Here is a 22,938-nt window from a genome sequence, read left to right on the forward strand (position 1 = left end):
TTGAGAAGTTTGAATCTATTTTTCCCCCCTTCCATTCAATCATGTTCAATTCTTGGAGAAAACCCCCTGAAGTTTTCTTGACCAGGTTTTTCAGAAGTTGTTGCCATTGCCTCCTTGCTATGGTTGAAAGAAAGTGGCTGGCCTAAGGTCACCCAGCTGTCTTTTTGCCTAAGGCAGGACTAGAAGCAGGGGAGAAATGCTCCCTGTTGGACTGGATCGCCCGATCCAGTAGTGATGGTGGCGGGTGGTTCGGAGAACCGGTAGCAAAAATCCCTCCCCCCCACGCCCATGCCCAGCTGAACTGTGCAATCATCAGAAGCTTTTTTTTTTAACTTTTAAAAGCATTTTTCCTTCGGCTGAAAAAATGCTTTTAAAAGTAAAAAAAAAGCCTCTGAAGATCACATGGTTCAGCTGGGATCGTCAGAACCCTTTAAAAGCATTTTTTTACAACCTCTTTGGCTGAAGAGGTTGTAGAAAAAATGCTTTTAAAAGGTTCCTTTGGCAATCCCAGCTGAGTTGCCTGATCATCAGATGCTTTTTTTTTTACTTTTAAAAGCATTTTTTTTGGCCGAAGAGGTTGTAGAAAAAATGCTTTTAAAAGGAAAAAAAAATACATTGGCCACGCCCACCCAGTCACATTACCCCCCCAAGCCACGCCCACAGAACTCATAGTAACAAATTTTACATTTCACCCCTGACTAGAACTCATCGTCTCTTGGTTTCAAGCCTGGTGCCTTCACCAATACACCAAACTGGCTATCATTCAGTTTTAACCGTAGGTTAAATAATCTCCCGAATACTACCAATTTTGATCTAAATCCATACTTAGGGATCACTTTTCTCCAAACTTGGAAAAAATGTAGTCCTAACACAGTGGTCCCCAATCTTTTGAGTGCTAGGGACTGGTCGCAGTGATGGGATTCAACCGGCTCTGTCCGGTTTGAGAAAACCGGTAGCGGTGACTGGGGGAGGCTCCGCCCACCTGCCCAGACATAATGTGTGAGGCACTGAGCATGCGCGGAAGGCCGGGTGGATGCGCAGAGGAGGTGCGTGTGCTCACATTTGCAAACTCGTAGGGAAGGTAAGTGAATCACACCTCTGGTTCCCTGGAGCAGGGGTCTCCAACCTTGGTCCCTTTAAGACTGGCGGACTTCAACTCCCAGAGTTCCTCAGCCAGCTTTGCTGGCTGAGGGACTCTGGGAGTTGAAGTCCGCCAGTCTTAAAGGGACCAAGGTTGGAGACCCCTGCCCTGGCGGGTATTTTCTTCCCTAAAATGGAAGGGGAGGCGTGTTTTTGTACATTGCCTGCATTCTTGTGTGTCCAATCAGACTTGGCCAATAAAATTCTATTCTATTCTGTACATGGGCAGATGGCGTTGGCTTTTTTTGCATGGCTCGGTTCCTGGCAGGCTGCGGACTGGTGCCACTCCCTGGCCCAGGGGTTTGAGACCCCTGTCTTAACAGATCTGCGGAGTAGCAGACTGGAATGGCTGGATTTATCCATTGGCAATTTTGACTTAGTCCGTCCTTTTCGTTTTGTTTTTCCCCTGGCATCTGGTTTTCCTGTAACTCCTTTCTGGTTTTTTTATTTCTTTTTCCAAGAATGTAATCCGAATCCCCGATGATTTTCCACTTGCCTTTGTACATATGAAAAGCAAAGAAAACATCTTAATCAAGAGGATAACAGCATTTTGATAAGCGTTCCGTCTCTCACAAAAACACCATTTCCTTCCTCTCCACCCAGCATTTCCAGTTTCTTACACATTAACCTTTTCAACCTCCTGGCATCTTAGAGCTAAGAGCAAAATGCAGGCCATTCTAATCGTTCCATTCCATAGCATCACGATTTAAAGCGGTCATGAATTCCTGACTCCCAAATGACATAAACGGTTTAGTTTGGGTTGGCTCAAAGGTGCTTTTTTATTTATTTATTTATTTCTTCAGAAGGCAACTGGGTTGTTGTTTTTTTCCTTGAGGAAGAAGAAAAAAACATGTCACTTCTCATCCAAGAAGCTTCATCAGTTCTAATGGCTCTCTCTCTCTGTCTCTCTGTCTCTCTCTCTCTCTCTGTGTGTGTGTAAATATAGGTACTGAGAGTTGAGATGGATAGTGGGGGGAATAGAAGGACAACTTCTGATAGGATGGTGGAGGATGGAAGGATTGTATTTCTTTGCCCTTAAGGCCACTTGGAGGTTTATCTGTGCCCTCAGGGTCACCTGCAGAGGTGGGTTTCAGCAGGTTCTGACCAGTTCTGGAGAACTAGTATCGGAAATTTTGAGTAGTTTGGCGAATCGGTAATAAAAATTGTGACTGGCCCGGCCCACATCTATTCTCTGCCTCCTGAGTTCCAGCTGATCGGGAGGAAATGGGGATTTTGCAGTATTCTTCCCCTGGAATGGGGTGGGAATGAAGATTTTACAGTATCCTTCTCCTGCCATGCCCACCAAGCCACACCCACCAAGCCATGTCACGCCCACCAAGCCACGCCCACAGAACCGGTAGTAAAAAAAATTGAAACCCACCACTAGTCACCTGAACCAAGATGCAGTTGGTTCTGAAATCTTCTTGGAACTGCTACAAGGGTTGCGTTGTAGTCTGGAGATGGATGCTGCCTTATTCCTCCCCTTCTGTTGAGGGAGGGGGTGTTCAATTATAACGTAGATGGATTCTTTTACCCCTCTTTCAAATCCATGGTCCTCTCTGTCCAAAATGTGGACTTTCCCCCACTTTCTTCCTCAAGGAAAAAACAAAACAAAAACGAGTCTGCTTGCTTTTTTGAAGAAAAAAGCCCCTTTGAGACAACTAGGATCTCAATGACTGAGGATCTCCGTAGACATTTAGTTTAGGTTCTGTATTTCTTTCTGCGTTGATTCCCCAGAACAGGGGTCTCCAACCTTGGTGAAGCTTTGCTGGATGAGAAACCAAAGCTTTGCTGGATGAGGAACTTTGGGAGTTGAAGTCCACAAATCTTAAAGTTGCCAAGGTTGGAGACCCCTGGGTTAGAACATTTATAGTGGCAAAGGCTCCAACACTGGATGTTTTTAAGAAGAGATTGGATAACCATTTGTCTGAAGCGTTAGGGGTAGGGTTCCCTGCCAAAGCAGGGGGTTGGACTAGAAGACCTCCAGGGTCCCTCCCAACTCTGTCTATTCTATTCTATTCTATTCTATTCTATTCTATTCTATTCTATTCTATTCTATTCTATTCTATTCTATTCTATTGTGATTTTTTTTTGTCTTTTTGCTAGCCATGGTGGTAAAAAGCAGAGTGGCCCATTTCACGTTCCCTAAATTCCTCATCACAATGACCATTTATAGATTTTCAGAAAAAGTTTGCACTGCTGTTCTATGCCTTCTGTGTATCTTTTTCTGAAGGTATATAACTGTAGGCTTGAATGCCTCTGGAGGGTGTGGATAAGTTTTTCTGCTTCATAAGCTTCCTCCCCCCACCCACCTCCTTATCTTGGCATATCTGTATGCATTTCCCCAGTTTATGGTGTGTGTTTTTTTCAAGTTACAAACTGCACCACAAATTTTGACAAGTGATGCAAATTAGCACCCTTCTACTTTGATCTCGCTTATCTGTCTGATGGATCTGTAACCATGAAATTCATGTAAGCAATTTGACCGAGCCTATTTCTTAAACTCTATCTGTATTATAGGATGTTATTCTTTTCTGTTCTTAATGCATTTGCCCAGTAAAACACATTCACCCACCCACATCTAATCTGGTAATCTTTACTTGAGGTTCAAAGAAATTGACATTGTTCTTGGGATATCTGTGAACCCAAAGGTGGGTTTCAGCAGGTTCTGACCAGTTCTGGAGAACCGGCAGCAGAAATTTTGAGTAGTTCGGAGGACTGGTAAAAATCACCTCTGACTGACCCCTCTCCCATCTCTTCTCTGCCTTCCAAGTCCCAGCTGATCAGGAGGAAATGGGGATTTTAACATAACATAACATAACATAACATAACATAACATAACATAACATAACATAACATAACATAACATAACATAACATAACATAACATAACATAACATAACATAACATAACATAACATAACATAACATAACATAACATAACATAACATAACATAACATAACATAACATAACATAACAACAGAGTTGGAAAGGACCTTGGAGGTCTTCTAGTCCAACCCCCTGCCCAGGCAGGAAACCCTACACCATTTCAGACAAATGGCTAGCCAACATTTTCTTCAAAATTTCCAGTGTTGGAGCATTCACAACTTCTGCAGGCAAGTTGTTCCACTTATTAATTGTTCTAACTGTCAGGAAATTTCTCTTTAGTTCTAAGTCGCTTCTCTCCTTGATTAGTTTCCACCCATTGCTTCTTGTTCTACCCTCAGGTGCTTTGGAGAATAGCTTGACTCCCTCTTCTTTGTGGCAACCCCTGAGATATTGGAACACTGCTATCATGTCTCCCCTAGTCCTTCTTTTCATCAAACTAGACATACCCAGTTCCTGCAACTGTTCTTCATATGTTTTAGCCTCTAGTCCCCTAATCATCTTTGTTGCTCTATTTTGCAGGAACCTTCCCCTGGAGTGGGGTGGGAATGGAGATTTTACAATATTCTTCCCCTGCCATGCCCACCAAGCCACGCCCACCAAGCCACAACCACAGAACCGGTAATAAAACATTTTGAATCCCAGCACTGTGTGGGCCCCAATGTGCTTATGGCTTCCCCTGGAGGACCTCACAGTTTCTCTGACCCTCCGGATTCATTTTTAAGATTTGTTGCAAAGCCAAGCCCTGGGGTCTCACATAATCTGTGGCTGCAGCACACACATCATCAACTAGGTTCCTACATCAAGAAACAAAGGTTGGTTCCAAAACTTAATTCATTGGTTGTTCCTTCAAGCGGTGGCCGCATGGAACCGTCTGCTGTGAATCATCCTGAGTAGAACCTACATCTCACCCATCAACAAAACCAAATACAATCATTTTTCAGCAGATCCAAGTCTGAGATCTCCAGCTGAGAATCATCAAGACTCGAGGAATCAAACGATGGGAGCTCATCTGATCTGGACCTCTATGCATCGTTTATTAGCTACTGAGGAGACAAAGAGGGCTCCATGCTATCATTTTCAAGTCTTTGAGGCCGAAAAGGTCGAAAATAGGCCATTAAAACATTCTCGCTTCGCTTCCCACCCTCCTCCTCTTCCTCCTTGGCAGCGAAAACCGCAGTCCTGCTGTTGTCTAAATGGATGAACCGGTGCAAGAAGGCTGCCCTGCTGTGTCGGAACAGCCTTTGCTGAAATTCTGACGTCATGAAATAGTAGAGAATTGGATCCAAGCAGCAATTCAGGCTCGCAAGGCACAGAGAAATGGTGTGGAAATTCAGGACTTGGTGACGGACTGAGCAGCTTCCGAAGACACCTTGTTTGACCATCATAAAGATCGGGAGGTTGACATGGTAGGGGGTGAAGCAGATGAAGAAGACAGCCGCGCAGCCCAAGATCAGACGCCAAGCTTTCCGCCTCTCGTCGGCCTGTTGCAATGGAGCGTGAGGATCCTGCAGGGATTGTCGCATCTTCCACGTGCAGTAAATGATGATTGCAAGAGGGAGCAGAAATCCAGAGAGCTCAGCTACCGCCATCAGCGTTATGGAGGCTCCCCGCGTTAGCTGTTTTACTCCGAGGTCGGCAAAGCAGGTATTGTCGTTGTTGGTTAAGCTAGGACTTCTCAGGATTGGGAGGGGCAAGCAAGCAGCCCCCACCGCGATCCAGATGACGGCACTTACGGCGACATCGTGTCTGCAGTTCCAACTTTTGGTTCGGAAGGGATGAAGGAGGAAGAGATACCTCTGGATGCTGATGCAGGTGAGGAAGCAGATGCTGGCGTACATGTTGAGGTACTTCAGGTAGAAGCAGAATTGACAGAGGAAACTCCCAAAGGGCCACCTGTGGTTGATATAGTAGTACATCCTCAAAGGCAAGGAGAGGACGTGAGCCAGATCAGCCACGGCCAAATTCATCATGAAAACGACGGCTTTGCTCTCCCTCTTGATAAAGCAACACAAAACCCACAGTGCAAGGCTGTTGCCCACCAAGCCAGGGATGAATATAATCACGTAAGTCGCTGCATATAAGGAGGCCTGGAAACCCATGGAAGGATCAGAACAATTTTCAGAAGAATTGTCAGCCGGCATCTTGCTCCGGTCGGTGGATTTTTTGAGGTCAGTGGGTGGAAGAGAAGATCCCTGTGAAGGGTAGGAAAAAACAAGAGCAAATATTTTATTTCCTTCTACGGAAAGACAGGTGAGAAAGGAAGGCTGTAGCCTTGGACGCACACATGCCAAGTTTATTGGTCAAGTCTCTGGTGGCTCTGGTGGCTCAACAGGGCCTCTGGTGGCTCAACAGACTAAGCAGTCTGTTATTAACACAGCTGCTTGCAATTACTGCAAGTTCAAGTCCCACCAAGCCCAAGGTTGACTCAGCCTTCCATCCTTTATAAGGTAGGTAAAATGAGGACCCAGATTGTTGGGGTAAATAAAAGTTGACTTTGTATATAATATACAAATGGATGAAGACTATTGCTTAACACAATGTAAGCCGCCCTGAGTCTTCGGAGAAGGGTGGGATATAAATTCAAAATAATAAATAATAATAATAATAAAAAAAAAATAAAGTCCAGTGGTGGGTTTCTACCGGTTCACCCCAATTCGGGCAAACAGGTAGTGGCAGTGGCAGGAAACTCCACCCACCTGTCCGGACGTCATCATGGATGCTCTGTGCATACACAGAAGGTTCTGCGCATGTGCAGAAGCACTGCACGTGAGTGAAGCAAGCGCGTGCACACTCTCCTGATTCCAAACCAGTAGCGAAGGTAAGTGGAACCCACTACTGGTCAAATCGTATTGTAGCCTAAAAGAAACATAGAATCCTAGGGCTGGAAGGGACCTTGGAGTCTTCTAGTCTAAACCCCTGCCAAAGGCAGGAATCTGTCAGTCCTGTCACAACTTAAACCTCTGAGATGAAACAATCCGTGGCTCCATTTAATACAATCCTCTATTAGAGGTCAAGTGCATTGCAATATTGCAAAGCCAGAAGTGAGAATGGCATGCCAAAATTCACAGGTTCTACTTTCCCTCCCTTAACTATCTCTCATTGTCCACCCGATTGTAACCAATTAGATTCAGGCAAGATTTTTCCATAAACGGTCAGTCCAAGTGTGGTTTGGTATGTGGCTCGCTCCTTCTTCCAGCTGGGTAATATAGCATTTACTTTCATTTTCCCCAAGCCTTCCCACCTTCATTCCCCTTCCCTACGGTTCATGGCAGTCCATCACTGCATAGCAGTGAAGCACAAGGTGGCAGCTGACATTATCCTTACACTGTTCTGTCCCCCCCCACCTCAGTCCGGGAGACACGTGAACTGACCCAATTATCCAGCAATTTAGTCCACGGCAGCTATCAGCTAAATGGCAGCAGACTAGCGAACGTCTGCCAAGGTTTTCTTTATCTTCCCTGATGCCGGCGTCACAGAAGCTCATTACTGGAGCAACCAGGAAGTCAGGAACAAACAGCAATCCAGGCCAAATGCTCAGTCAAATAGTTCAGCTCAAGTTTTCTCCAGTCAGTTTGTTTTGTCCATCACAAAGTAGTAGAGCAGCGCCTCCTGCTTTTATACCCTGTGGGGTGTGGCTCCGTGACTCAGCACTCTCTAGGCCTGCCCCACCCCTTCTTTTGTTGTTCCCGCCTCTCTTGTCTACGAAACCTGGGATCTAACCAGGACTGATTGTCCACAGCTGGGTCTGGAAGCGTTGCCTGGGTGGGGGGAGATACAGGAGACAGAGACCTCATCACCTCCTCCACCTGGCCTGCCTCTGGCTCCTGGAGCTGAGCCAGGGATGCTGGCCCTGCAGAGGGGAGCCCCGACGGCCCTTTCCCCTCACTCTCTGAGTCACTTTGTGGCAAGGGGCCAGGCCCGGGGGGTGGGGTAGGGGCTGGAGCCACAACATACACCATCAGCAAGACATAACTTACTACAACTTCCCAAATTACCTGGGATCTCCATATTGGATTGCAACTTTGAAATCCAAGATATCTGGAAATTGAGAAAGCTATAATGCTTACCCAGTTTTGTTTTGAAGGTGCAGTTTTCTGGCTTCTTTGCTTCTGCGAGCTCCATGGATTAAATCGCACGGAGGAAGGGAAAGAGTGACCAACATAGGAAAAGGAACCTAAGTTATAATTATTTTTAACCAGGGAGTTAAAATCTTGCTCTATGTCAAGGGGTGGGTTGACATGAATGGGAGGCACAGCCATTCATTTCCAGATGAGCCAGATTTAAATGAGTTCCCTTCCTTCCTGTCTGCTGATTCTAAACTGCTATAATGATATTTCCTCCTGAGGATACTTTGCTATGAGTAATGAAACAGAAGTCTCACGCTCTCATCAGAAGCCAGCAGAAACTTCTCAAATCTTCATTTGCCACTGAGAAGCTCCAATTTCTTCCTGTTTTCCTGCTTAAATGAGATTATTATCATATATCGTATGGCTAAGACGCTGAGCTTGTCGATTGAAAGGTCGACAGTTCAGCGGTTCAAATCCCTAGTGCCACATAACGGGGGTGAGCTCCTCTTACTTGTCCCAGCTTCTGCCAACCTAGCAGTTCGAAAGCACGTAAAAAGTGCCAGTAGAAAAATAGGGACCACCTTTGGTGGGAAGGGAACAGCACTCCGTGCACCTTTGGCATTGAGTCATGCTGGCCACATGACCACGGAGACATCTTCAGACAATGCCCCCTAGAGTCGGGAATGACCAGCTCGTATGTGCAAGGGGAACCTTTACCTTTACTCTATGGCATGTTCACATCATATTTCAATAAAAACATCAAAATACAAAATAAAAAGGTAAAGGTTCCCCTCGCACATACGTGCTAGTCGTTCCTGACTCTAAGGGGCGATGCTCATCTCCGTTTCAAAGCCGAAGAGCCAGTGCTGTCCAAAGACGTCTCCGTGGTCATGTGGCTGGCATGACTCAATGCCAAAGGCGCACGGAACGCTGTTACCTTCCCACCAAAGGTGGTCCCTATTTTTTCTACTTGCATTTTTACATGCTTTTGAAACTGCTAGGTTGGCAGAAGCTGGGATTAGTAACGGGAGCTCACCCCATTACACGGCAGCACTAGGGATTCGAACCGCTGAGCTGCCGACCTTTCGATCGACAAGCTCAACGTTCTAGCCCCTGAGCCCCCGCGTCTCTGTAAATACAAAATATAAAATGTCAATTTATGCCTAGATTTACCTGTTTCACTCCAGGCAGGTTACATTGCTCAATATTGGCAGCTGGGAATTATCAATCATCTTCAGGTCACGAAATGAACGGTTATAAGTCAAGGACTGCCTGTATTTGAGCGCCTGCCTCTAGAATACAGGATAACAGAGTTGAAGTGATCTTGGAGGTCTTCTAGTCCAGGGGTCTCCAACCTTGGTCCCTTTAAGTCTTGTGGACTTCAACTCCCAGAGTCCCTCAGCCAGCAAAGCTGGCTGAGGAACACTGGGAGTTGAAGCCCACAAGTCTTAAAGGGACCAAGGTTGGAGACCCATGTTCTAGTCCTCTCTCCAACAACATTTTGCCCTTCCCATCAGGCCTAGCTGAAGGGCAAGTTGCAGCTCCCATTGATCAAGGAACTTCATTTGGCAGGATTCCGAAAGAGAAACTTTTCCGCCATGGCCTCCGCTCTCAAACACATTATCCCGCCCCGTTCCCACAAGCAGAGGTGAAATGGTCCCGGAAACACACCCTTCAGTTTGTATTTATACCTACGCATAAAATTTTAATACCGATGCTTCTGACACAAACAAATAAATAAAAAACCCTGCCAGTCTTCCAGAAGACCTTCAAAACTTGGATGTATCATCAGCTCTGGGAATACGAAGGAAGTATATAATGGTTACATTATATATAGTTAGGGTGCACTTTCATCTGTCTTTTCATTATTGCAATTTTAAATGCAGCTTTTGATATATATTTTTTTAACTTGCTTCTTAATGGTCAAAAACTTGGGTTTTATTTGTATTTTAACAATGCATGCTGCCCAGAGTCCCAGGCAAATGAGACGGGTGGCCATATAAATCCAATATCTTTTCTTTGATGTACACTGAGAGCATATGCACCGGAGACAAATTCCTTGTGTGTCCAATCACATTTGGCCAATAAAGAATTCTATTCTATTCTATTCTATTCTATTCTATTCTATTCTACTCTACTCTACTCTACTCTACTCTACTCTACTCTACTCTATTCTATTCTATTCTATTCTATTCTATTCTATTCTATTCTAATAAATAAAATGAAATGAAATGAAATGCAACTAGAAACAGAGGTTCTTCGTATAATATTTGCTGAAATCATCCATTTCTATTTTGGGTCTGTTTGTTTGCAGACTATTTTTATACCTTCATGTCTCAGCTGCTGTGTGTGTGTGTATGGGGGGGAATCTAATGGTTCAGTATTACTTGAAACTTTCTACCCTGTTCCTTTTCTTCCACTGGCTGCTGATTCATCCAAATCCTTCTAGAGCAGGGGTCTCCAACCTTGGTCCCTTTAAGACTTGTAGACTTCAACTCCCAGAGTTCCTCAGCCAGCTATGCTGGCTGAGGGACTCTGGGAGTTGAAGTCTACAAGTCTTAAAGGGACCAAGGCTGGAGACTCCTGTTCTAGAGCAAAGTAGCCACAGTTGGGTGTTGGCTTAATGATTATTTAACTTCAAATGGTCATCCACCCCCTTCCTTGGTTGATAGTCCAACATTCTGATATTCCCAAGCTGCTGTTTTAGCTCTGAGAGTTCTGTTTTTCATTTGTTTATATTTTTAGCAATGGGATGTTTTCCATTGTACCATTTCTAGAGACTTTTCCCCTACATGCCTGCTCTGGGAGAGAACTTCTCTTCTGCAACGCGGGGTTATGATCTTTTCCAAAAATGTGTAAACAAACAGCCACGTACCCCTTCCCTCCCCTCAAAAAATTATGACTCTCCATCCAGGAAACCGATGGGAAGTTGGTGGACCTTGACCTAAACTCAGAACTTACGAAACAGTACAATTTCAAACCCAAGTCAGCATGCAGGGAAAGATTATCGAGTCTAAAACTACATTTATCAGAACAAATGTTTATGGAGGTTTTTAATCATTTGGTTCATGCTTGTCCCAAAGGTGATTTTCCAAAAGGCAACTGAACTTTCTTGGGGTTTTTCCCCCCCCCCTTAAAAATCGTTTAGCTTCTCATCCAAGAAACTTCTTCAGTTCAGAATGGATAAGAAACGAAAGGTTTTCAAGGAAAAAAAACCAAGAAAGTTCAGTTGCCTTTTAGAAAAGCACCTTTGGATTTGGGGTTTATTAGAACAACCATAGTAATGTTATCTTTATAATGCATTGGTAAGGCCACCTTTGGAACACTGCATTCAGTTTTGGTTGCATGTAAAAAAGATGTTAGTAGGGACGAGGTGGCTCAGGGGCTAGGACGTTGAGCTTGTCGATCGAAAGGTCGGCAGCTCAGCGGTTCGAATCCCTAGTGCTGCCGTGTAACGGGGTGAGTTCCCGTTACTTGTCCCAGCTTCTGCCAACCTAGCAGTTTCAAAAGCATGTAAAAATGCAAGTAGAAAAAATAGGGACCACCTTTGGTGGGAAGGTAACAGCGTTCCGTGCGCCTTTGGCGTTGAGTCATGCCGGCCACATGACCACGGAGATGTCTTCGGACAGCGCTGGCTCTTCGGCTTTGAAACAGAGATGAGCACCGCCCTCTAGAGCCGGCAACGACTAGCACATATGTGCGAGGGGAACCTTTACCTTTACCTTAAAAAAGATGTTGAGACTCTAGAAAGAGTGCAGAGAAGAACAACCAAGAGGATTAGGGGACTGGAGACTAAAACATATGAAGAACGGTTGCAGGAACTGGGTATGTCTAGTTTAATGAAAAGAAGGACCAGGGGAGACATGATAGCAGTGTTCCAATATCTCAGGGGCTGCCACAAAGAAGAGGGAGTCAAGCTATTCTCCAAAGCACCTGAGGGCAGGACAAGAAGCAATGGGTGGAAACTAATCAAGGAGAGAAGCAATTTAGAACTAAGGAGAAATTGCCTGACAGTTAGAACAATTAATCAGTGGAACAACTTGCCTCCAGAAGCTGTGGATGCTCCAACATTGGAAGTTTTTAAGAAGATGTTGGATAACCATTTGTCTGAAGTGGTGGAGGGTTTCCTGCCTGGTTGGACTAGAAGACCTCCAAGGTCCCTTCCAACTCTGTTATTATTATTATAGATGTTCACCACAATGCTATTATCAAAGCTGGGCTTTGTGTTTTATGTATCTTGTAGGTCTGAATGTGCCTTCCTTCCTCTTTCTTATATCTTGATGAGAATTAAGAGGAATGGGGTGCTTTTCAAAGCAAAAACCACTTTCTTGGTCTGCAGCCAAGCCACATTTATCTGATGATTGACTTGGAAATAGATCTTGCCCCTGTCATTCTATACCAGGGGTCTCCAACCTTAGAAGTCCACAAGCCTTAAAGTTACTAAGGTTGGAGACCCCTGTTCTATACTCTCTACAGCTTATTACGGAGGCAAAATGAGGATCAGCAGTGAAGGTGCCCCAAATTACACCACGGAATTTTTTGCTGGTTCACAGGAGAAAAGTCCTAACTCTGTAGGATCTCTGGGTACTTTCCAACTCCTTAATCATCCTAGAGCAAAAGAAACTCAAAAGAGAAAAAAAAAAGCAGACTCAGAAATGCCAGTTTGCACACTTGAGGAAGAAGCAAGCTGTGGGAGATATTCCAATGATACAGTAGTTCCTGGAGCATTTGAATTTAGGAGATCAAAGTATGGATTGTGGTTGCTTTTAATAATAATAATAATAATAATAATAGAGTTGGAAGGGACCTTGGAGGTCTTCTAGTCCAACCCCCTGCCTAGGCAGGAAACCCTACCCCACTTCAGACAAATGGTTATCCAACATCTTCTTAAAAACTTCCAGTGTTGGAGCATTCACAACTTCTGCAGGCAAGTTGTTCCACTGATTAATTGTTCTAACTATCAGGAAATTTCTCCTTCGTTCTAGGTTGCTTCTCTCCTTGATTAGTTTCCACCCATTGCTTCTTGTTCTTCCCTCAGGTGCTTTGGAGAATAGTTTAATATAATAATAACAGAGTTGGAAGGGACCTTGGAGGTCTTCTAGTCCAACCCCCTGCTCAGGCAGGAAACCCTACACCACTTCAGACAAATGGTTATCCAACATGTTCTTAAAAACTTCCAGTGTTGGAGCATTCACAACTTCTGCAGGCAAGTTGTTCCACTGATTAATTGTTCTAACTATCAGGAAATTTCTCCTTAGTTCTAGGTTGCTTCTCTCCTTGATTAGTTTCCACCCATTGCTTCTTGTTCTTCCCTCAGGTGCTTTGGAGAATAGTTTAATATAATAATATAATAATATAACAACAGAGTTGGAAGGGACCTTGGAGGCCTTCTAGTCCAACCCACTGCCCAGGCAGGAAACCCTACACCATCTCAGTCAGATGGTTATCCAACATTTTCTTAAAAATTTCCAGTGTTGGAGCATTCACAACTTCTGCAGGCAAGTCGTTCCACTTATTAATTGTTCTAACTGTCAGGAAATTTCTCCTTAGTTCTAAGTTGCTTCTTTCCTTGATCAGTTTCCACCCATTGCTTCTTGTTCTACCCTCAGGTGCTTTGGAGAACAGCCCGACTCCCTCTTCTTTGTGGCAACCCCTGAGATATTGGAACACTTCTATCATGTCTCCCCTAGTCCTTCTTTTCATGAAACTAGACATACCCAGTTCCTGCAACCGTTCTTCATATGTTTTAGCCTCCAGTCCCCTAATCATCTTTGTTGCTCTTCTCTGCACTCTTTCTAGAGTCTCCACATCTTTTTTACATCGTGGCGACCAAAACTGGACGCAATATTCCAAGTGTGGCCTTACCAAGGCATTATAAAGTGGTATTAACACTTCACGTGATCTTGATTCTAACTCTGTTTATGCAGCCCAGAACTGTGTTGGCTTTTTTGGCAGCTGCTGCACACTGCTGGCTCATACTTTTACTTAAGGCTGTTATCCTCAGATATCAACCCTGCAAGGATCAGAAGTCTTAGGGCAGAGACACCATACCTGGAGTACAAAGATTCAGACAGCCATTAAAAGAGAGGGGGAGAAGAGAATTCTTATTATTTGTTTCTTTTTAGAGCTGTCTAATATTTTCTTCTGCATTTTTGCATCCCAAATCTGATAGACCTTAGACGCTCAGAGACACACATGCCCGCAGTTTACATTAACACTGACTGCCAAGAAAAGAATACACTGGAACTTGACCCTAATTGTTTCTAGAATAAATGGCATTTTTCCTTTGTCATTTTCCTTTCAGAAGTCACAATTAGCTATTCAGTCCAACAAGGGAGGGACGGAAATCTTTCTAAAGATTTGGTAAAGGTTCCTCTTTTATTTGGTTGAGTGCTGTTTTTCCGCCAGATTAAAAAAAAAAAAAAACAACTGAAAGAGATCTTTAATGATTACAGCAATATAAAACAGGACATTGTAAAGTTGAAGAGTGAAATGTGGCTGTTACTAAAACAGGCAGTCTTTCTGAAGAAAAGAACTGAGCCTCGCTGCTGAATTGGTTTCCTTGGCAGGAAAACCTTGTTTTTCACTTTTAGATCGATGATATGGGTGCAGTTATTGAAAGGGTGGGGCTTACCGCTGATCCCCAAAGCATTCAGAAGCGCTGAAACCCACTTCTGTAGATCCAATAACGGAATCCTTTCCTGCAAATTCATGTTGAAATCTGGATACAAGGATACCCCAGTGTGCAGCTTTCCCCCACACACACACCCTGCTCCAGATTTTAGGAAAACAGCCTTACCTCATGGCAGTTTGCGTGCCTTCAAGAGAGGATGACCGCAGAAAGGCATAAGCCATGAAAAGCAACAGAGGCGTCCTTTGAACATTGATGTTTTCCTCATTTCGGCCACAAGATTTCCCATGCAGTTTCAAACGTGGCAATCTCGAAGGTCTGAGGAGGGTCTCGAAAAGTTTTTCAGAAAGACGAGTGGAGGGTCCAGAGCTGTGACTCTACTGTACGGAAGGAAATCCTGGCTCTTTTTCTCTCTGCCCACTTAAAATACAGCCACAGCTTTCTGGAGAGATGCCAAAACAACAGATGACATCACAATGATAGCGTGGCCTTGAAAAACTGCCCACTTCTTCACACCACCGTGTCCAAATTTGCCGTATCTGCCTGTTTGCTTTATTTCTTTTAACTTTTTAGACATGAATTGCATTAAAAATGAACACAGTCTAATGCAAAATAAGGAGAAAGAATGAAAAAAAACCAGAAGTGTGGAAAGAAACCATAACAAGAAATAGTTTATTGATTGATTAGTGTTGTGACCGTGTCAAAAATATAACACAAAAGTAAAATATAGATATTTCTTAACCTATGATCACCACTGAGCCCAAAATTTCTGTCGGTAACCAAGACAGTTGTTAAGTGAATTTTGCCCCATTTTACAATCTTCCTTGCCATGGCTGTTAAGTGAATCATTGCAGTTGTTAAGTTAGGGACATGGTTGTTAAGTGAATCTGGCTTCCCCATTGACTTTGCTTGTCAGAAGGTCACAAAGGGGGATCACATGACCTCCCCCTGGGACGCACAACCGTCATAAATATGAAGCAGTTGCCAAGCGTCTGAAATTTTGATCGTGTGACCATGGGGTTGCTGCAACGAAGTTGTGTGAAAAATGGTCATAAATCACTTTTTTCAGTGCTGTTGTAACTTTGAACTGTTGTAAATCAAGGACTACTTGTACAGGATGTAAGTCCAGGGTAAAATAGATAAAAGGAAAATACAGTGACAAAAGAGATTAGTGTTAAGTACAATGAATCAGCATTTGGTGAGTGGACAACAATCATTCCACTTCACATCTTTATTTTTTATTTTTTTTTTTATTTTTATTTGTGACAACAGTATATATAAGCTGTTGTGTCCCACTCCTCCGCTGACGGCCGGGTCAGGGAAATCCGAATCAGGCTTGCCTCTGCAGCTCTGCCCAAAGTCCTAGCAAAGTCCTCAGAGCAGGCAGGAGACCAGTAAGTGACTTCAGCAAGATAAGTTCGACTTTGCCTGACCCAGAGACTGCCAGAAAGCAGCTCCTTTATATAGGCCATGGGGTGTGGCTCCATGACTCAGCACTCATTAAGGCCTGCCCCTCCCTTCCTTCTGTTGCCTCCGCCTATCCAATCTTCTGATGCGAGGGTCACTCCAATCAGCTGTTGGAAGTAAACTTTCCTCAGGCTCACATGCTGTGGAGGAGGGGGAGGGGTCTAGCTGCTCCGTTTGCCTGGGCATGGAGCCAGGGCTGGGGCCGGGGGATGCTCCCTCCTCTGCAGCCTGCTTGGGCATGGAGCCAGGGCTGGGACCGGGAGGTGCCCCCTCCTCTGCAGCTTGTCTGGGCATGGAACCAGGACTGGGGCCGGGAGGCATACATTCCTCCGTGTTTGGGAGCAGATAAGCAGACCCCGGCTGCGGTGAGAGCGGACAAGACACAACACTAGCATAAGGTCTCTCTATAAGTAAAGTGAGAGACTTCTCCAAGGACAGAATCAATAGTTTTCACTATGGCGGCCGCAATACTACTCGGAAACCACTTCTGGACTTTGTGCTTGAGGTGGGGAAAAAAATGAAACTTTGATTTTGGGTTTTACTGATTAGATAGATTTGTTGTTATAGAAATGGCTATATACTATATTATACTATTATGAAAAAGTAAAAAGTTGAGGGTAGATCTGATTGCTTTATTTTACTGCACCAAAGGGGGTCGGAAGTCAATGCCTTTTTTCCCCTCCTTATCCACTTCCCTTTTTCCTTCCCTAATTTCCCTAATATTTACTTTTGTATTCTCTTTGTATGTCACGTTATAAATTAATAAAAACTATATATATAAAAGATATTTTTCACCATGGCAGAGAACTACTTATCTATCTGGGTCTTAGCCCTTTCCCCACTGCTGAGTTGGAGCTCAGCATGCCTCCACAAGGTGTAACATTTGAGATAAGTGTTAAGTACAAAAAATCAGCATTCAGGTAAATACGCTGTCTTTATAGAATACCTCATTCTCTTCGCTACAATGGGCCCTTTGGTGATTAATGTAATTAATCTCAAAGCTCCAGGATAAATAGTACAGAAATAATTTTAAATTATCAAATTGATTTTATGGGTTTTAAATTTTTTGTAAATTTTAGAGGGTAATATTTTATCTATAAGTAGCCATATCAAATAGGTTTTTTAAGGGTTGTTTTTAGTTTTGTATTGTTGTTTTCTTTCTGTATTTTATTCTTGGCTGTACACCGCCCTGAGTCCTTCGGGAGAAGGGCAGTCTATAAATAAAAATATTCTATTCTATTCTATTCTATTGTCATAGACAGCACCTTTTTGACAACATAAGGGCAGAGATGGGTTTCAGCAGGTTCTGACCAGTTCTGGAGAACTGATAGCAGAAATTTTGAGTAGTTCGGAGAACTGGTAGTAAAAATTCTGAATGGGCCCGCCCCCATCTATTCTCTGCCTCCCAAGTCCCAGCTGATTGGGAGGAAATGGGGATTTTGCAGTAACCTTCCCCTGGAGTGGGGTGGGAATGGAGATTTTACAGTATCTTTCTCCTACCATGCACACCAAGCCTCGCCCACCAAGCCACACCCGCAGAACCGGTGGTAAAAAAATTTGAAACCCACCACTGCATAAGAGTCTATATCACTGAAACAATTTTATTATATTGCTATATTTAGATATAGAATAATAGCCGAAACTATAGGAACAAAGAAAGGTAACCTGACGTGAGACTAAATAACCGAAGGCATCTCAAATATTTTCTGGAATATTTCAGATAGTCAACATTACATATCTGGTTAGAGTCTAGAAACCGAGAGAAGGAAAAGTAAAATAAGAAAATATTTTGAAAGCTGAAACGTTCCTCAGTCTGTTGAAATGACTATTTTAATCAGAATGTCGAAACAGAAACTGAACAAGGAGAGATTCAACCTGGAAATAAGGAGAAATTTTCTGACAGTGAAAGCCATCAACCAATGGAACAGAACTTGCCTTTGGAAGTTGTTGTGACCCAGGGAAACAGAACAGAAGTTGTGGGAACTTCATCACTGGAAGCTTTTACGAAGAGACTGTCAGAAATGATGTAGGTAGGGTCTCCTGCTTGAGTGGGGGGTTGGACTAGATGACCTTCAAGGTCCCTTCCAACTCTGCTAATCTGTATCTGTAATTTTGTTTTTTAAAAAATGAAATCTTAACATTCTGTAAGATATGTTTTGATCCAGGGCTTGCTGTAAGTAGTTAGATTTAAAGAAAGACAGAGAGAAGCTTCTGACTGTTTGCGGGTTTGCTCATATTGTCATATTAGGCTTAATTGATTGCTGGAGAAAATGTATGTTTGCTAAAGATCAACGCTGACCGGATGGCACATAATCAAGAAACCAGTCTATGCTTAATTTATATCTCTAAGTTTAATTTATATGTTTCTTGTAACTGTGGAGAGAATATCATCAGTATTTTTGAAACTTTCCCAAACTTTTGTGATCCGCTTTTGCGACTGTCTGACAAGCAAAGTCAACGGGGAAGCCAGATTCACTTAAGAACCAGGTTACTAACTTAACAAATGCAAAGACTTGCTTTACGACAGTGGCAAGAAAGGTCGTAACATGGGGCAAACTCAAATTAATCGTTGGCGATCATGTCGGCAATCCCATAATAGTTTATATTATTATGAAAAAGTAAAAAGTTGAGGGTAGATCTTAATGCCTTATTCTACTGCACCAAAGGGGGTCGGAAGTCAATGACTTTTTTTCTTTTTCCCCCCCTTAATTTTCCTCCACTATCCACTTCCCTTTTTCCGTCCCTTATTTCCCTAATATTTACTTTTGTATTCTCTTTGTATGTCATATTATAAATTAATAAAAACTATATACAGTTAAAAGGGATGTGGTGGCTCAGGGGCTAGGATGTTGAGCTTGTCGATCGAAAGATCGGCGGCTCAGTGGTTTGAATCCTTAGTGCTGCCGTGTAATGGGGTGAGCTCCCGTTACTTGTCCCAGCTTCTGCCAACCTAGCAGTTTCGAAAGCACATAAAAATGCAAGTAGAAAAAAATAGGGACCACCTTTGGTGGGAAGGGAACAGCGTTCCGTGCGCCCTTGGCGTAGAGTCACGCCGGCCACATGACCACGGAGACGTCTTCGGACAGCGCTGGCTCTTCGGCTTTGAAACGGAGATGAGCACCGACCCCTAGAGTCGGCAACGACTAGCATGTACTGTATGTGTGAGGGGAACCTTTACCTTTACCTGTATACAGTATAAGACAGGGGTCTCCAACCTTGGCAACTTTAAGCCTGGCGGACTTCAACTTCCAGAATTCCCCAGCCCTGGGGAATTCTGGGAGTTGAAGTCCGCCAGGCTTAAAGTTGCCAAGGTTGGAGACCCCTAGTATAAGATACTTTTCACTATGGCAGAGAACTAGTTATTTATCTGGGTCTTAGTCCTTTCCCCACTGCTGAGTTGGAGCTCAGCATGCCTCCACCAGGTGTAACATTTGGGTCCTCGCCATTAACCCCCCTCTCCTTCCTCAGTTTCTTCTGTTCCTAGTCAATGCCAGTCCCGATTCTCCTCTAAGCCAATGGATGCCAGGCACAAGGAACCAGAACAATTCCCTGAATAGGCAAAACTTGTTTCTTTATTGCTGACCACCTATTTACATGAATCTTCCCAGGCTGACTGCATTCCCTTGGGAACCAGCAGATAAAGGCTTCAATGACCTCTGTCATTTCCTCTGATGGAAGGATTCCATGCATCCCTTTTTATTCTCCCCTCTCCTTTAGCCATGATTCCACCATAATGGATGATGAAACCTAACATTTGGCACCAGTAGTCCCTGTAAGGGTAGGATGGGAGGGCAAACGGGTCCATATAATACAAGTAGCATTTTGCCATCCCAGTAACAAACCCTTTTTCTGTGTGCAAAGAGTGCAGAAAAGAGCAACCAGGATGATGAGGGGACTGGAGGCTAAAACATACAATGAACAGTTGCAGGAACTACGCATGGCTAGTCTAATGAAGAGAAGGACCAAGGGAGACATGATGGCACTGTTCCAATATTTGAGGGGCTGCCACAGAGAGGAGTGGGGTCAAGCTATTTTCCAAAGCACCGGAAGGACAGATAAGGAATGATGGATGGAAACTGACCAAGGAGAGATTCACCTGGAAATAAGGAGAAATTTTCTGACCGTGAGAACAATCAACCCATGGAACAGAAGTTGCCTTTGGAAGTTGTGGGAGCTTCATCACTGGAGGCTTTCAAGAAGAGACTGGACTGCCATCTGTCAGAAATGGTGTAGGGTCTCCTGCTTCGGCGGTGGGTTGTACTAGATGTCCTACAAGGTCCTGTTAATCTGTTTCTGTTTAATTAAGCAGGGTTTATTTCCAAGTAAAATATATTTATCTAAATAGATTCCCCATATATCAATGGCCAAGAGTATCAAATTATAGTTTTTAGTCCTTTTATGATCCTTTACATCCCCTGTAAAGGCACAGTATAGGATTGTAACATCATTCAGGACATTCCTGATGATTTCCTAATATTAATGTAGAAAACAATCAGATTTTTTAAAAAAAAAAGACTGTTAAAATTGGATTTTCAGTTCCTCTCCACAATCGTAGTATGTTAATAACATTAAACCATTATCATTCGTTAAATTTGCTTGTTTTTCAAAAAAATGTTGTGGCCACGGGTATTTATTTATTTATTTATTTATTTTATTTATTTATTTAATCAAATTTTTATACCGCCCTATCTCCCGAAGGACTCAGGGCGGTTTACAGCCCGATAAAAATACAAATATAATACAAGATAAAACACTAAATTAAAAAACTTATTTAAATAGGCCAAAATTTAAAATTACAATTAAAATGATAAAAACCCCATTAAAATTAAATTTAAAATTAAAATTCTAGTCCAGTCCTGCACAGGTAAATAAATGTGTTTTAAGCTCGCGGCGGAAGGTTCGAAGGTCAGGAAGTTGACGGAGTCCTGGGGGAAGTTCATTCCAGAGGGTGGCAGCCCCCACAGAGAAGGCCCTTCCCCTGGGTGTCGCCAGTCGGCACTGCCTGGCGGACGGCACCCTAAGGAGTCCCTCCCTGTGAGAGTAGACGGTGAGGTGAGGTGCTTCGGGGTCGACCTCTGCCCTCCCATCAACACCGGCTGCGACCGGTCAGAGAAATAGGAGGAGAACCACCGATAAACGGTGCCTCCCACTCCCTCCAACCGGTGCAGCAGGATACCATGGTCGATGGTATCAAAAGCCGCTGAGAGGTCTAATAGGATCAAGGCAGAGGAACAACCCCTATCCCTGGCCCTCCAGAGATCATCAACCAACGCGACCAAAGCCGTCTCCGTGCTGTGGGTAGGCAGTGGGAGGCATAAAATATGACTCTTTTCCTTTGTAAAAGTAAAATGGCAAGGATTTCCTGTCAATGGCTGGCTGTAAAAAAAGATAAAAATAACCCACCGGATGCACCTGAAGGAAAAAAAGAAAAAAGAAGAAGAAGTAACGAAGGGAAAGAACCAAACGCCCCCACATAAACATATGGAAACCAGAATGTAGCTATATATTTGGAAGTGCATAGTTACCCAGACCACATGATTAAGATAGGGACAAGTTGATGCAGTATGGATTGTGCTCTTTGAAAAGCAGTGAATATAACTGACAAAGCGAAGCCTTGTTTCCTTTCTCTTTCAGAACAGTTCTTTTATTTATTTTACTATTCAGAGCAATTATTTTGTTTACTTGCAGAATATGTACATATTTACAAAGATGTGCGTAGTCAGCTCGCTAATGCAGGTGTCTCCAATCTTGGCAACTTTAAGACTTGTGGATTTCAGCTCCCAGAATTCCTCAAGTCTTAAAGTTGCCAAGGTTGGAGACCCCTGCGCTAATGAAATTGTACTTTTCAATAGGACTAGAAAAAAAATCAGTTAATTTTTATGACCGATAAACTGCAGGTTGCGGATCAAGAGAAGCCTGGAGAACTCTGGTTCCTATTTGCAGAATGGATTTCAATGTATTCCAATTATTATTATTTTCCCCCAAATGTTTAATATGCTAAAGCTATCTGAAGGCTTAATGCAAGTTATACCTTTGATTCTCACTTGAAATCAGTCAGGAAGTGCATTCCCAAAGTAATTTCCCATGGCACATTAGGGAGATCAATATGTCAATGAAGACTCAGTCATCCTAATACTAATACCACCCTATAAAGCCTTAGTAAGGCCATACCTGGATCCAGTTTTGGTCACCACACTATAACAAAGATGTTGAGACTCTAGAAAGAATGCAGAGAAGAGCAACCAAGAGGATCAGGGGACTGGAGGCTACAATATACGATGAACGGTTGCAGGAACTGGGCCTGGCTAGTCTAGTGAAGAGAAGGATCAGGGGAGACATGATAGCAAGTCTTCCAGGATTTGAGGGGCTGCCACAGAGAGGAGTGGGTCAGGCAATTTTCTGAAGCAGGGGTCTCCAACCTTGGCAACTTTAAGACTTGTGGACTTCAACTCCCAGAATACCTCAGACAGCAAAGCTGAACTCCACAAGTCTTAAAGTTGTCAAAGTTGGAGACCCCTGTTCTGAAGCACCTAAAGGTTAAGGCCAGACAAGGAATAATGGATGGAAACTGAACAAAAAGAGATTCAACCTAGAAATAAGGAGACATTTTCTGACAGTGAGAGCAATCAACCCATGGAACAGAAGTTGCCTTCAGAAGCTGCAGGAGCTTCATCACTGGAGGCTTTGAATAAAAGATTGGACTGCCATTTTGTCAGAAATGGTTTAGGGTCTCCTGTTTGGATGG

At 43.5% G+C, this 22,938-nt stretch overlaps 2 protein-coding genes across 6 annotated transcripts in view; one reads left to right on the forward strand and one right to left on the reverse strand.

The window, feature by feature from the left end:
- Positions 1–634: 634 nt before the first annotated feature.
- LOC131205074 (putative P2Y purinoceptor 10) lies at positions 635–15,163 on the reverse strand. 3 transcript variants are annotated; one of them, XR_009156708.1, is made up of 3 exons: positions 14,895–15,163; positions 2,522–6,220; positions 635–1,636 (listed from the first exon to the last, which is right to left on the reverse strand). XR_009156708.1 is itself a non-coding variant. In XM_058196948.1 (2 exons), exon 2 carries the CDS (start codon positions 6,167–6,169, stop codon positions 5,069–5,071), a length of 1,101 nt encoding a protein of 366 aa, XP_058052931.1. In that variant the 5' UTR covers positions 6,170–6,220; positions 14,895–15,163; the 3' UTR covers positions 2,521–5,068. The 3 variants fall into 3 exon arrangements, 2 of the variants coding, with proteins under 2 accessions (XP_058052931.1, XP_058052932.1); XM_058196948.1 differs by lacking the exon at positions 635–1,636 and having other exon boundaries at positions 2,521–6,220; XM_058196949.1 differs by lacking the exons at positions 635–1,636; positions 14,895–15,163 and adding an exon at positions 8,096–8,201 and having other exon boundaries at positions 2,521–6,220.
- Positions 15,164–16,015: 852 nt separating this feature from the next.
- Positions 16,016–22,938, forward strand: part of CYSLTR1 (cysteinyl leukotriene receptor 1) — a 249,610-nt gene continuing 242,687 nt past the window's right edge. The window contains exon 1 of one of the 3 annotated variants that reach the window (XM_058196964.1): positions 16,016–16,120. The gene's annotated coding sequence lies outside the window, so the exon portion shown is untranslated. The remainder of the gene's footprint in view (positions 16,121–22,938) is intronic. The other 2 variants (XR_009156710.1, XM_058196966.1) reach the window with 2 other exon arrangements.

The sequence above is a fragment of the Ahaetulla prasina genome, chromosome 11 (genome assembly GCF_028640845.1).
Source record: "Ahaetulla prasina isolate Xishuangbanna chromosome 11, ASM2864084v1, whole genome shotgun sequence".
Classification (NCBI taxonomy): domain Eukaryota; kingdom Metazoa; phylum Chordata; class Lepidosauria; order Squamata; family Colubridae; genus Ahaetulla; species Ahaetulla prasina.

Excerpts from the sequence above, each read along its gene's own strand:
- LOC131205074 (XM_058196948.1), bottom strand. The coding sequence starts at position 6,169 with ATGCCGGCTGACAATTCTTCTGAAAATTGTTCTGATCCTTCCATGGGT.